The sequence below is a fragment of the Scleropages formosus genome, chromosome 9, assembly GCF_900964775.1.
Source record: "Scleropages formosus chromosome 9, fSclFor1.1, whole genome shotgun sequence".
Taxonomy (NCBI): Eukaryota; Metazoa; Chordata; class Actinopteri; order Osteoglossiformes; family Osteoglossidae; genus Scleropages; species Scleropages formosus.
In genome coordinates, this window is record NC_041814.1 from 16184850 (window position 1) to 16199249 (window position 14400).

A 14400-nucleotide genomic window follows, 5' to 3' on the forward strand; every position below is an offset into this window, starting at 1 on the left:
ATATATTCAGAAGGCAAGCGACTCTAGATCTGTTGTTGAAACCCATGCTTTAGATGGGGGGGGGGGAAGAGACATGGACAGGATTATGTACAATTGCAAGTCACCGGTACTTTGCTCTTCAGCTCCCTGCCCGGTCTCCCTGTGGTCTCCTGATCCAATCTCATCCAGAAAATGTGGACCATGTGGTGCACAAGTAGGAGACTTGGAGCTTCTGCCGACACTGCTTGCAGGGTTCATACTTTTATGGGAGAACTGCTGGCTTTTCATTGCTGCACCTTCACCAGGATGCAGCTTACAGAATTAGGCTTTATTTAGCAAATCCCCTCCTCTCAGTCATCTAAATCGGCCTCCTGCAACCCAGCAGCACAGCAGAAGGCACCTTGTGTGATGGACGTGCTCGAGGGTGGGGCTTTGGAAAGGGCACGGCTTGTGCTGGAGAACAGAGGCTCTCTCATGGACACACAGTGTGCCTGCAGACCAGCCAAAATGACTGTACTGGATGGAGCGGTGTGACAGCACGGGCTGCGTTACACTGTCAGCAAGGTGTGATGGTCTGCGGAGGAGGAGAATAAGTAAAAGCACCAGTATCTTGAAATGATGTAAATGTATGTTTAAACAAAGAATTCTTACATTTATTTAAAAACATTTACATTTCTTTGAGATTAAACTATGTGCACTTCATTAAAGACTGCTGTCAGGCTGACTGGGATTTTGATGCATGATGCAATTTAAAGACAAATACAGGTCGTCTCATTTCTTTAATTTTAAACAAACTGGTTGTCAGCACTAGGCCGAAATTTCTTTTAGTACAAGCACATCCTCGCTGTGTTCTTGCGTTAAAACTGCTGAGTGTGTGGTGCAGGTTTCTGTGTGTTAGTGTGAACCTTGGCTGAAGTGTCCCACCCCATGACACAAACATCTCTTTGTTTCAGCCGCACTAATGGAGCCCCCTTTCCCCTGGCGCGAGTCCACCTGCTTATGGACAATTAACTGCACACCTCTGTTGCTCCCTCTCTCTCTCTCCCCTTCCCTCCCCCTTTATTTCTCTTTCTCAAGCTAAATGAAAAAATTGTTGAGATGGTACTCGCACTGCTGAAAAGAATTTTGGACATACAGTCAATGGGTGTGACTCATGATATTGAAAAGGAATAAATCACATTGTAAGATAATGTGTTCAGTAAGAGTAAAATGTAGGGAAATTGAACTCAAAAGCACATGTAATTTTTTTCCTTTTTTTTTTTTTTAAATTCCTCAGCTGGAACTGCTACTGTTTGAGTGTGAGGAATGCTGCTTCCGCCCCTACGTGTTTATGGAAACCATAGTGACACTGCTTGAAGCCTGTGGAATTGTGGGAAACTGTATATAGATTGTTTACTTTCACATTTCTTTATTCCAAGCTGCTGTTAACCACCCCTAGGGAATCATGGTCTCTTGCTCACACTGATGCACCCCCTCCCACCCTCCCTGAGAGCAGCACCGCTGGCTCCGCCCACCTGCAATCTGGTTGGTTGATGGCAGCTACAAGAGTGATGTAGGCATGATTGATGTTTATACCAAGTGGCAGGGGAGGAAAGGGGAGCAGGCGCACTGTTGGGCAGCTGAGCTTCAGGCACAGCAAAAACACACACGCATTTCAAAAAAAAAAAAAAAAAGTGGAGTCACCATGTCAGCCATCTACTGTGGCATTCGCCGCACATTCCCAGCATGCGGAGGGGGGGGTGGATTTCATTTTAGAGCACTGAGATGGGAACGGAACAGCACAGCCACAGCAGGCAAGGGAACGTGTATTTCTATGCAAAGACCTTGCACATATTTAAAAGCCAGGAGCATTTAACAGACATGCTATAATTACTGTGGCAGCAGGAAATAATCAATCTTACTTACCTGTTCTCCTGTGGAGTCTGCATGGTGCAGCTACACAAGGTATGCAGGGGTGTGTTCTACACTGTGTTTGTGTGTGTCTGTGAATCTGGTTTGTTATTCTCAAGGGGAATGCTGTCAGGAGATGAAGACTGGTGGCCATGTGACACAGCACGGTGCTCTGGGGATTGGCTCAGGAAGGATGTGACATCAGCAGTCCTCCCTCCCCCTGCAAGCTCTCTCTCTCTCTCTCTCTCTCTCTCTCTCTCTCTCTCTCTCTCTCTCTCTCTCGCTCTATCTACGTCTTTCCTTCGGAGCGCTTTTCTTTTTTGATGTGCTTTTCCCCCCCAGCATCCTTTTAATTGTGTACCTTAGAGGTGCATTTGCATCCATGGCCTAGACCGCAGCCCAGTTGGACTTGGGCAGAACAACAACAGACTCCTGGTCCCAGTATCAGGAGGGGCACTGCAGGGAGGTGGGGGGGCGGAGGTTCTGCTTTGAGCAGCGTCTGTCCGCTCTGTCTCAGCATCTGGTAACCAGGGTTTCACTTCCCCCCCGCTGTCATTTCAGGCTCCTTGGAGATTGAGGAATGCAAATCTGCAATCATGATGGAAGGTAAGCTGTTTCACTTTGCACTCTCCTTCACTAGCTCGTACAGCTGCCGTACTGCCTGGCTGTTTGGAGTACATACGTTTAGACTTTATCGTTCACTGATGAGACCAGAACTCTTTGAGTGTCTTTAATTTTGTGATGCAAATTCATTTTTGTTCAAGTTTATTTGGTTGCACTGTGCTGTGAGGCTTCTGTTTCTTGGTTGAGTGTAGGAATTCATTTTGTTTGAGGTGCGCACAGTGCGTTCATAACAGTTGTGTTACGGTTGCTTTCTGAAACTGTTTTGGCTAACTTACATTTGGAACTGTATCTGATAAGTCATATATAAGGCGAGTGATCTTTTATTTTACATTGTGACCCTTGACAACCCAGGACAGATTGAAATTAAATGATTTCTCTCTGGAAAAACATTATTTTTGTCACTTAGTCATGTATGTCAATTGCTTTGTTTGACAGTATTTGCACATTATCAGAGTAAAGTGTTTTGCGATTTCTGGCAGTGTTTGGATGCTTGTTCCTTGCATAAGTAATGTAACATGAATGATGTACATACATTATTCAGCTCTAGTTAGTCAGCTGTAACATTCCAGATTTTAGTCTTTACAGATTCATGTACTAACTGAAGTCAACGAAAGACATGCTCTAATTTAAGATAGATTAGCTGTTTCACACATTTTGATAGTTTTGTAGTGGTGGGTATGATATTGTACATCAATTCTGCAGCCACAGTACTGTTGAAAGCAGCTCAAATGCATTGTGACTGCGAATATTATCTTACTGGCTGTACTATATTTTATATCTGTTATAGAGGTAAAACTGATATCAGCCGGTCGATATCAAATGGTGTCTTTGCATGACTCTTTGGTGCTACAGTCTCCAAACATGAAGTTGACAATGTGTATCTGGTCTCTTCATACTTTGTAAAGGATTTGACATGTATTGTTAACTTGCAATGTGCAGCTTAACATTTATGTTATCAGACTTGGACTTTCAGCCATCCAGGAATACCATGAGAAGGTCTTAGATAACTGAACACAGTAAAGTGACAGTCATGGTGCCTGAAAATAACATGTGACACAGAGGTGAGGCCCTATTAGCCTCCCTGGGGGCGCCTACCACGTTTCTCTGATGTCTGGATTACTGTCAAGTGTAAAATTGGAAAACTAATCTCTTTCCTGGATGCCTTCTCAAGTCTAATGCAGCCATTAGAAATGAAGTACATGGCAAAAAATTGTCTGGCGTTAGATGTTTTTAACCTAAGACTCCTAAGATTGTTGTTATGGCAAAAGGTTGAGTCGAGTCATTTAGGGGTGTAACTGCTGCCTTCCACAAGTGTCATCTTAGTTGTCATTGTAAACTAAAGAGATGACCCCTTGAAAATGATTCTGGAATTTGAAATCGCTTCTATTTTTCGTGTTCTGCGATATCTTTCTCTGCCTGGCTGTGGCTAGTGATTTTCTTTCTGTGCTGCTGCAGACGTAGCTGGTTATCCTGCAGCCCATCGAGTTGTCAGTCAGAATGTTTGGTGTTTGAGTGGGAGAAGACTGCTGTCTTGGTATGCACAAAACTGCACTGTCTACATTAATGGTTCTGGTGCAGTGTACACAGGTGTGTAAAAGTCAGTCTGAAATTGTGCAAGTGCAAATCCACACACACACGCAGGCATTGTCTGAAACCGCTTGTCCCGAGCGGGGTTGTGGCAAACCGGAACCTAATCCGGCAACATACGGCGCAAGGCTGGAAGGAGAGGGGACACACCCAGGACAAGACGCCAGTCTGTCGCAAGGCACCCTAAGCAGGACTCAAACCCCAGACCCGCCAGAGAGTGGGACCCGACCAAACCCACTGTGCCAACGTGCCCCCAGTTAATAACAAAAAACTGCTTACAAATGATCTATTTCCTTATATCTGAATGCTGTAATGCAACACAATCAGAGCATCCTCTAAAACTGTTAAATGAAATGCATGTATTCTGTAAGGTTTGTTTTATTGGATGTGTATCTGTAATTAAACACAGCACACTCATTTGGATTATATTTCCCCACGTAGGATGAAGGCTCCAGAGGAAACACATATTGTTGCAAAGAATGGGGTTATTGTTATGAAGTGACAGTGATTTGACAGAGGACTAAGATGAACTTCTCCCGAACAAAGAGGACCCAGGCTGTCATTGTGTTCTTGAAATTGGTTGTGATGTGGATGAATTGGTCTATTTCTTTCCCAAGGCTGGCCCAGCCTTACCTTGTTGTTTGGACAAGATGGAAGAGAAACCCCGGCATAACTGTCACATCTGTGTCAAGTCGCTGTCCACTGGAGATCACTTTGTGACGCAACATATACCCACTTCACCATCTGAAAGGCAGGTCTTACATAATGGCCTGATTTAGAAATGACAACAGATATTTAACAAGCATGTTGTATAAGTCTATCAACAAAGCACAAGTGATCCTTTGACGAGTTTGGGCAGTGTGGCTCCCGTTATCTTTTTGCCTCTGAGGACTTTCAACGCTGATATATAGTCTCTTTTTGGTGGGCTGAAATTTTTATTTGGGTAACTTCACACTGCAGGGAAAGCCGAGAGTTTAAATGCATCCATGCGTGTACTCCTTGGGAGACACGTAGGCCTAACGGTTGAATGACAGTTATGTTTGTAGACTACAGAATTGCATTTCATCAACAACAGAGACCGTGTTACTGCTAAATTCGATTCTGCTGTATGTTTTAAACTCTTTCTTTCAGATTTGTGTCATAATCTCCTTTCCCTCATTTTGTTCTAATGGCAGATTTTGCCTTTGCCTAACAGTCACCATCATCATGTACAGTTTTGTAGGAAGGTATAGGTTTCATAGGCTTGAGTGGTGTATTTATAATTAAAAAAAAAAAAAAAAATTAAGGATAACTATGATAATAGGTATATGACACGGTCCAAATGGGTACCATGAGTGGTGATAAAAACAACATATTTTAGTGTACCTTTAGCAGTTTAAGTATGTTTGGGTATGGCAGAATTAGTGAAAAGCTCCTCATTGGTACTTATTGACAAAGTCCAAATCACAGCTTTCCACAACGATTAGTGTTCTTCGGGTAATAGAAGAGAAATGGAGAATGCAGATATATTGTTAAAGGGCTTTTAAAGATCACTACTTGTGCAGCTATTTTCCCTCGGTGGTGCCTCAGGACACTTGTGGAGGTCTGTGAGCATGGCTTCATGCAGGACATGAGCTTAATGCTCATTCCAAACATATGGCTTGGATTAAGGTCCTTGTCTCTTCACAGACAAGGTCTTCGCATGTGCTGTGGCTTGTTTGTCCCAGCAGCATTATGCAAACCAGTGCTGGCTAAGCGAGAAGAAAGTTTCTCAAAGGATGTCTGGTGTTGTTTGAGCCTGGGCATTTAGCATTGTTGAAGCAGCAATGGTGGCAGTCCAGGCCCCATTTCAGGGCCCATGTGAGTCCCAAGCCTGTGTTGCGGTCCAAAAAAATTGGCTGAGGGCTCATGAAATAAAAATATTTAGTCTGACAGAGGACCACAGGGCTTCTGGAACCTGGAGTCCTGTAATATATTCAACTGCTTTCCAGGATGTTGATTTTTTTTCATGTTGCCTTAACAATTGTCATACTGGTGCCAACCTTTCAGTTTGCCCACAGCCATCCTGTCATGCCAGTTTTATGGCTTTAACCATGCAAGTGCTTCATTGATGCTACATGCCTGAAGACTTTGAACTATACCTTGGTAAGTCCTTGCGTGCACCTAACTGCCCACTTGTTTTGCTTTTACTTAGCTCATCTCCACAACTTCCTGTTGGTGTTTAGATAAACCCTCCAGCTATTGGGTTAACTCTGATTGTTTAAAAATTTCCACTTCATTACTTATTTATTCTCTCCACAATTTATTTATGGTGCACACAGTTCATTTCTTGTCTTTACCACCATGGGCAATAATGGATGGTAGATGCTCTCAGAACTGAATTTTGAATGTAAATCCAGTTTGCTGCTGCATGTGCTGATAGAGTATTGGTATAGATTTCCATTGTTTTTATTGATGCCACTTGGCAGCTTCCAGTGTCTCTCCTGCATACTGTGAAAAATGGGGCACTGCTCCAATACACACTCCTGCTCACGCAATACACACAGCATGCTGTTTTGGGACAAGTCAGGGGCAGCTGGCAGGGGTCCAACTTGTTCCTGTAGGACTCTTATAGACGTCTGTTTGAGAAGAGCATTGTCATCAGTTTGTCCATTCAGGAGCCCCCATGGTTTAGCTTTTTATCCGTCGGCATAGTAGAAGATTACAAGTCCGTATGAAGAGCCTTGTAACTTGGTTTTCAGTTGCCAGTCGTAGAAGGGAACCGTGCAGTTCTACCCTTGAGAAATGGAATTAACCCTAAATGCTCAAGTATAATATCCAGCTATACTAGATGACTGAAACTGCAAATTGCACTGGAAAGAGAGAATAGCTAAACATTACACAAAGTTAATGCAGAAGGAGACTGAGTTAAGTTGAGCTGAAAGCCTTTTCCCCCCATATATATGTTTTTCCTCAGATGTTTGATTATCACTGCATTTATACAAAGCTGTATATTTGTACAACGCAATAGGAATTTGAATTTGCCAGCTTTGCAGCCGTCAGAGAAGAGCTCAGCCATTTTCGTGGAATTTAAAGTGTGAGTAATAAAATTTGGGAGCTTAGACAGATTGAGCCCGTTAAGGCCATCCTCCTGAGGCAGCGTTTATGAATAGCTGTGTTCTCGGTCTAAGCGGTGTCATCTTGAATGGTGAGCTGTAGGTGTCACATGTAACGTGTGGTTGTCTTGACAGATGAACGTGCCCACAGTCTTTAAAGTGCCGGGGGGAGTATCACAGGTGACACTAAATGCCATGTCCATTGATGTTTTGAGATTATTAACTTTAGGTTTGAATGGGGGGGAAGTAGAATAGTGTACAATAATATAACAATTAATAACATTACTTCAGAATGAGCTTTAAATGCAGATAATGCTGTATTAATATGTAACGTTTGTTTCAGCACTGAGACAGCTAAACACTTGTTGTTCTGTAAAAGACTCCCACAAGCTTATTTGATGCATTTGAAAAACCTGCACCCACACGTATTACTGTCAGTGGTCACAGAGAAAGTTTCTCTTCAGCTTGGTGTAAAGTTTTGAACTGTTTTTAAGATTTCTCAGTTCCTTTTCCTTAGGTATGCTGTGATAAAATACTGTTCTCTGTTCCCACTCCAATTAGTACAAGTTTATTGATGTTAAATCTGACTCTTCAAAACACAGTATTACATGTTGCATTATACAGCATATATAATTCATTGTACATGAAAACTGGCTTTATAGGTGCCCCCACTTTTTGATGTGCATGTTTTTGTCTAATTCCACCTGCTTCAGCTCTCACCATAAATTCAGGTTCTTTATAGACTGTGGATTTATGCATTTATCCACACCAGCAGTTCCCTGCCTACGGCACGCTGGCACAGGCAGCTGTCACCATACACTCCCGATGCAGTCGGCAGTAGGGCAGCACACACGGTTATATCACAACTCTTTTATTCATTTTTTTTCTTGAAATTCAGTTGTGATTAATGCAGTCTCAGAGGTTTGACCAGGAGCAGACCACTTGCTTGGTTGTACCTTGGCAAGCGCCACCCTTGTGCATTGCTCACGGGTCATGCAGAATGGCTATTGATCGCTGTCGATAGCATTGTGTTTGCTTGCCTTCGTGCCACGTCAGTGGTGATGAGCAACACCGTGGCTCTGTGACAGAGGGTCTGACAAAAGACCTGCTTGATCTCACTGTCTGGTTCAATGCATCATTTTGCAGTTGGATAAACTGGTGCAATCTTGTGCCACTTGTTTCAGCTTTTACAGTATGTTTACAGTAAAAAGCAATGGAAATATACTTGTCATCCCATCTGAAGCAAGCGCTTAAAGAATATCTAATGACTAGTAAAATCCCTCTACTGCTAACTGTCATTATGTAAATCCCAGTGTGATACTAGCAGTGCTGCTGACAACATGTCATGTGAACTGGTACACTTGTCTGAAGAGGAAAGAAATTCTGAATCATGTTCAGGATGGAAACTTGTCAGATCATATCATGTGCATCTGCTAATTACAAAGAGTATAGCCTGTACATGAAAAGTCATAGAGCACATAAAGCACACATTAATTTTGAAAATAGTGTGCAACAGACAATTGACAGTTTGTGAAATATGCAGGATGCACGTCCATCCCCTTTCCTCCCTATTCTGGGCCTGTGCTCTTTGCCTGACTGGACCTCCAAGTAGCTGCTGACCAGTATTTTGAGTGCTTTGAGCAAAGCAGGCTGGCTGTACTATCCAGCTCATCCCACATTGAGCTGTTCCTCCTTTCTAAGCCAGAGTTTATTCTCGCATCTACAATTTTTCTTTCATCACTTCACTGCTGAGGGGTCCTTTTGAGTTTTTCGACATCACTGTAGTAACTACAGCACTTGCCAAGCATGTACCATCCCTGTACTACTCTCCACGTGAAGACATGAAGGTTTTCCATTGTATCCATGATGGCTTTGAATACCACAAACAAGGCACAGTTGGTTTTACACACGCATGACAGCTGTTGGGAAGACATTTACAAACTGTAAACTCCTGTAATGTGCAGAAGCTGCATACTTTAAATACCAAGAATACCAAGATATGTGGGCTTTGCACCAAGTGCTTGCTGGGACAAGTACAAATTGGTAGGATCCAGGTTTGCTCTTAGAGGACTGGGGTTCTGTTCATTCATTTTGGTCCATTCTTCATGTTTCTGAATTAGTATTAAACTGGAACCCTTTACAGTGAAGATTATGGCCTAATGTTCAGCATGTGGTCTTAAAGTGTTTGTGTTTTTATACTGATGTCCAACAACTTTTGTTGATTTGTTTTTTTTAAGTGAAGTGGGAACCTGACAGGAAGCATAGTCAGTTCTGGGTTTATGAAGACCTGGTCTTATTCAGATCTGATACAGGAAACCAAGAGAGTTTATATTTTCTCAAAATCAAATTTTCTTCACAGTAAAGCTGACAAAGCAAAACTGTGTACTACAGACTTGTCATTCACCTTCAGTATTTATTCAAGACCATTCCTAATCTCACAGAGATAGGTTTAATACCTCTTCAACAGATTATTTTTGAGAAACTGTATCACATGAAGGAACATTTCTCATTTCTGTGCCAAAACATCCAAAGAATTTACATACTTATTAACTGCCAGTCTCAAGCCAGGGAATCTACTGACTGTTAGACTCAAGTTAAAGCTGTGACAATCAAAACTAATTTCTGCCAGTTAATAGTGAAACACGACTTAGAGGTAAAGGCATCCCTGTCAATATTAATATGGCTATCAATACAGGTATGTGCCACTTAAAGACGGGATTACGTTCTGTGAAACCAGTTGCAGTTCGACTTCGTCATTGAGCGTACAGCATGGAGTGTACAGTACTGTCATACGTTACAGAACTTTAAGTTTAGAAAGTACATTCTAAAATAACAAACTACTGTACAGTAAATACATAAACAGTAAAAAAAAGTTGTTTATCATCATGAATTATGTACTACACATAAATCGTATATACTTTCATATGTCTGGCAGCACAGTTGGTTTGTTTACAAAACACGCTTAAAACATGTGAGCGATGCATTGCGGTACAACCCATACGACGGCTACGACGTCGCTCTTTGATAGGAATTTTTCAGTCTGTTATAATTTTACAGGACCACCATCGTATATGCGGTCCGTCGCTGCTTGAAATGTCAAAGTGGTGCATACCTGTATTTACAACAACATTTAATGGAAATTTCCTTCTCCACTATGACATTTCGGGGGGGTGCGGTGGTGCAGTGGGTTGGACCAGGTCCTGCTCTCCGGTAGGTCTTGGGTTCAAGTCCTGCTTGGGGTGCCTTGTGACAGACTGGCGTCCCGTCCTGGGTGTGTCCCCTCCAGCCTCACACCCTGTGTTGGGACAAGCGGTTCAGACTCTGACGTTTCATGGTTCGCTTTAGTCAAAAACATGATTTTATTTAGCTTTAGGTTGTGTTTCCGCACGACCGCTCGCTCTCATTGCTTGCACTCACATTGCAGGGATAAGCAATTGTCTAAGGTACCGTACAGTGTTCAGTTTTTCAGTACATATTGAGTTATTTTTATAGTTTTGTCTGCATGTGTTAACATGTGTAAGAATTTGAACTTTTTGCATAAGTAGTTCCCTTTTAGTTATGTTATCTAGCCTTAAATATTATCAAGGCAACATTGATCTAAATATCCCTTCTTCAAGAAATGTCAGTTTGTGTTCATGTGTTTATTTACAGTACATCAATTTAATAATGTGCAGATTTTGTTTTCCTTGACCACGTGTTACATAAAGCAGAAGGACAGAGTTCCAAAGTTAAGGAGTTATCAGTGATTTTCGTCTTGTTGGCTGACATACCACTACTCTACAGTGTTTCTCAGTTGGGTGGCACGGTGGAACAGCGAGTAGCACCGCTGTCTCACAGCACCTGGGTGGGGACAGAGGACGTGGGTTCAATCCCTGCTCAGTCTGTGTGGATTTTGCACGTTCTCCCCATCTCTATGTGGGTTTCCTCCCACAGTCCGAAGACATGCTCTTCAGGTGGATTGGTGACTAAGTCATCTATAGCGTTTCACTGATGTATGGATGAGTAACTCATTTGAAGTAGTGTATATAGCAGTGTGAGTCACCCTGGGTGAATAAGGTGTGTTCTGACAGCACTGTATTGTGTTCATTGGAAGTCACTTTGGAGAAAAGTGTCTGCTAAATGAAGTAACGTAATTGATGTAGTATTTTGTACCAGTGGAAACCAGGTGAATTGGCTGTACAAATTGATCTGATGTGATACTTGAAAAGTCCTTATTCCAAAAATGTTACCTGCATTGACTGCTGGCTCTCATATTGAACATTATTTGTGTAGTCTGTAGTGTACATGTAGACTCTACAGTGGGGAGCACTGAAATTTTGACTTGGACGAACAATTTTGACCAGCTGCCTTCACCCGTGTAGGTTTGTTTTGAACAATGTTTAAGGGTATTCAAGTACAAATGCTCTCTTTTTGTCCTTCCTTTTAAATTAATATTGTGTATTAGCCCTTTAAGATCATACGTGATTGTTGTCTTGTGCTCGTAAAAGCTTTACTGTATTGCACCAACCCTGACTTTGTGAGTCACCTTGGACAAATGTAATGATAAAAATACAGGATGGGGATATTGAACAACTTGAAACATCAGCCTTTGTAATACAGTTATTTTTCTTGTAGTTATTTAGAAAGCATTCAGTGTCTTGCAGGCAATATGCAGAATGTAATTTATGGTGGGACCCAGTGCATACAGAATATTGCTGTGACCTTCATGTGTGTAATAATTTTCAAAGATCTCCAGAACTGTAGAATCTCAGAAATGTATATTACATCCAGGTGAATAGTCTTATGTAGACTAAGCAAAGAATCAACTATTTTTATTTTGTCAAATTTTACAGAGAGTATTACAGTCATACCCTGAAACATAACTATTCGAATGACAAGAATTTAACTTTACATGGTTTCATTTAATATCCCTACTCCCTACTCCATTTTGTAAGATATTAATTTTTGCATTTCGCTCGCCTCCCAGATGCTGAGCGGCACGAAATGTTTACATTTGCATTGATTCATTAGGCAGATGCTCCCCTCCAAAGTGCCATACAGTAATAACGATGTGGTATTTAGAGGACGTCTTTATCCAGGTGACTTACAATGTTAGCCACAATGCAGTAAACTCCCTACAGTCACTTACACATTTAAATAGCAGTGCAGTGTCAGAACCCTTCTCTCTTGCACATGCGCACAGATTCACAGACTATGGGTAATGTAGAGTTGCCAGCGCACCTGAAAATACACTTGTGGAGTGTAAAGCATTATACAGGTGGTCCCCGCCTTACGGTGGTGTTACGTTCTGCGAAACCCAGGGTAAGTCAAATGTCTTGTAAGTTGAAAATGTATTTAACACACCTAACTACCGAACATCATAGCCTAGCATGCGTCCGATGGTCATTACGGGCTTGCCGCCTTCACGCTGGGCAGTTATCTTGAGTTGCTCCTCAAGAGTTAATTGCCCTCCTCCTCTTCTTCCCACCAGTAGCAGGAGACACAGATGGGCATTTCTGTAACATTATGGATGCACAAAACACAAGCATGTGGCAGACTGGCAGATGCAGATCGCTGCTGCTGCCCAGCATTGCGAAAGAGTATTGCTTGCCCGGGAAAAAAATTAAATTCAACATTAAAACTACGGTTTCTGCTGAATGTCTGTTGCCAGCTCACCATTGTAAAGTGGAAAAATCCCAAGTCAAGGAACATCTGTATGAATATTTATTCTCACTATATTGGCTTTTATGGTTTCGTTTTTAAATCAATTACAATATGTTTTGAAAACATTTTTATGTTTTATTAATTTTTGTGCAAATGCAAGATTATCCTTATCGTATAAGGTTTATGTGGAGTCAGTGCTAGACATGGGTTTTGGCTTTATGTGCACTGTCAGCAGCAGAGCAGTGTAATAGAAACACACATTCACACACTACGCGCAGTTTAAAGTGGCCGATCCACCTGAAACATGTCTTTAGACTTTGGGAGGACACCAGACTACCTGGAGAAAACTCACACTTTAAGTGTACAGTACATAAAAGCTGCAAAAGAGCTGAAGGAACGCAGGTAGACGTCCTTACAGTATTGTAGAGTACTTAATAAAGGGAAACTTCTATGTTGTGTTATGGTAATGTTAACTGTTGAAGTAACTGTCCATTTTCATTTCTTTGGATATTTTAGTGCAAATGTGTGCCACTTTTGAGGCTTGGGAATACATAAAAAAAAAAAAATTCTACTTTAGAACAAATGGCAATTATTACTTTGAGTTAGGAGAATTCTCATGAAGAGTTCTTCAGGAATGCGTTACATTTCTAAGGCGTGGGAAGATTGTTTACTACAGTATCAGCAATCTGTTGTTAATGTGGGTTAGTAGGAAAAACAAACATTTTATTATAGCGCTCCAAGGAGGGCTGGTGTCAGGATTACCACTTCCACAGCGGGGCACGAGACCTTGTGACATATATTCATGCCCTAAATACAGCAACTGACAAGCACCTCAATCTTCTAAAATGTGCTAGATCTACTGGAGATTTCAGATGGGAGGTTTTAGCATAATTTCTCATTCCCAGTAGTGCTAAGGAAGTTTGCTGTTGAATATGCTGCTTTTGCCAGCAGGAATCCAGAAATGCTGTTTGCACAAGAGAAGAAAAAATGTTTTTTCCTAGGTTTCCAAATATTTACATGTATTTATTTAGTAGATGCTTTTCTCCAAAGTGACTTCCAGTGAACTCTATGTAGTGTTATCAGCTCACACACCTTATTCACCAAGGTGACTTACACTGCTAGATACACTTACAATGAGTAATTCATGCATCAGTGGAACACACTCTCTCTGCCCCTCTCACACTGGGGGAGAACCTGAACAGCATGCCTTTGGACTGTGGGAGGAAACCAGAGCACCTGGAAGAAACCCACACAGACACGGGGGAAACATGCAAACTCCACACAGGCTGAGCGGCACCCAGGTGCTATGAGACAGAAGCGCTGCTCACTGTGCCACCGTCCCGTAATTTAATTATTTAATACCAATATTGCTGCATTTAAATATCTCAGAATGCAATGCGCATTGCCACATTTTTGTGGTTTGCTTTTTTCTTTTTTTCCTCATTTCTTAAATTAATGGAAGGATTTAAGATTGGGCCACATTAAAGTGATTAAAGTTTTTTTTATAACAATGCATTTTGTGAATTAGTATGTGGCACAGCATGAGGGAAGCTCAGATTTTGACCGACAACAACCTTAACAGGTTTCTCCTGCCTATCTTTAA

At 41.8% G+C, this 14400-nt stretch overlaps 1 protein-coding gene across 1 annotated transcript in view; it reads left to right on the top strand.

Annotated features, from left to right (window-relative positions):
* sgip1a (SH3GL interacting endocytic adaptor 1a) overlaps positions 1 to 14400 on the top strand; it is a 54482-nt gene that overhangs the window by 7923 nt on the left and 32159 nt on the right. The window contains exon 3 of the mRNA XM_018754136.2: positions 2431 to 2475. Coding sequence (XP_018609652.1) covers positions 2431 to 2475 — 45 coding nt within the window. The remainder of the gene's footprint in view (positions 1 to 2430; positions 2476 to 14400) is intronic.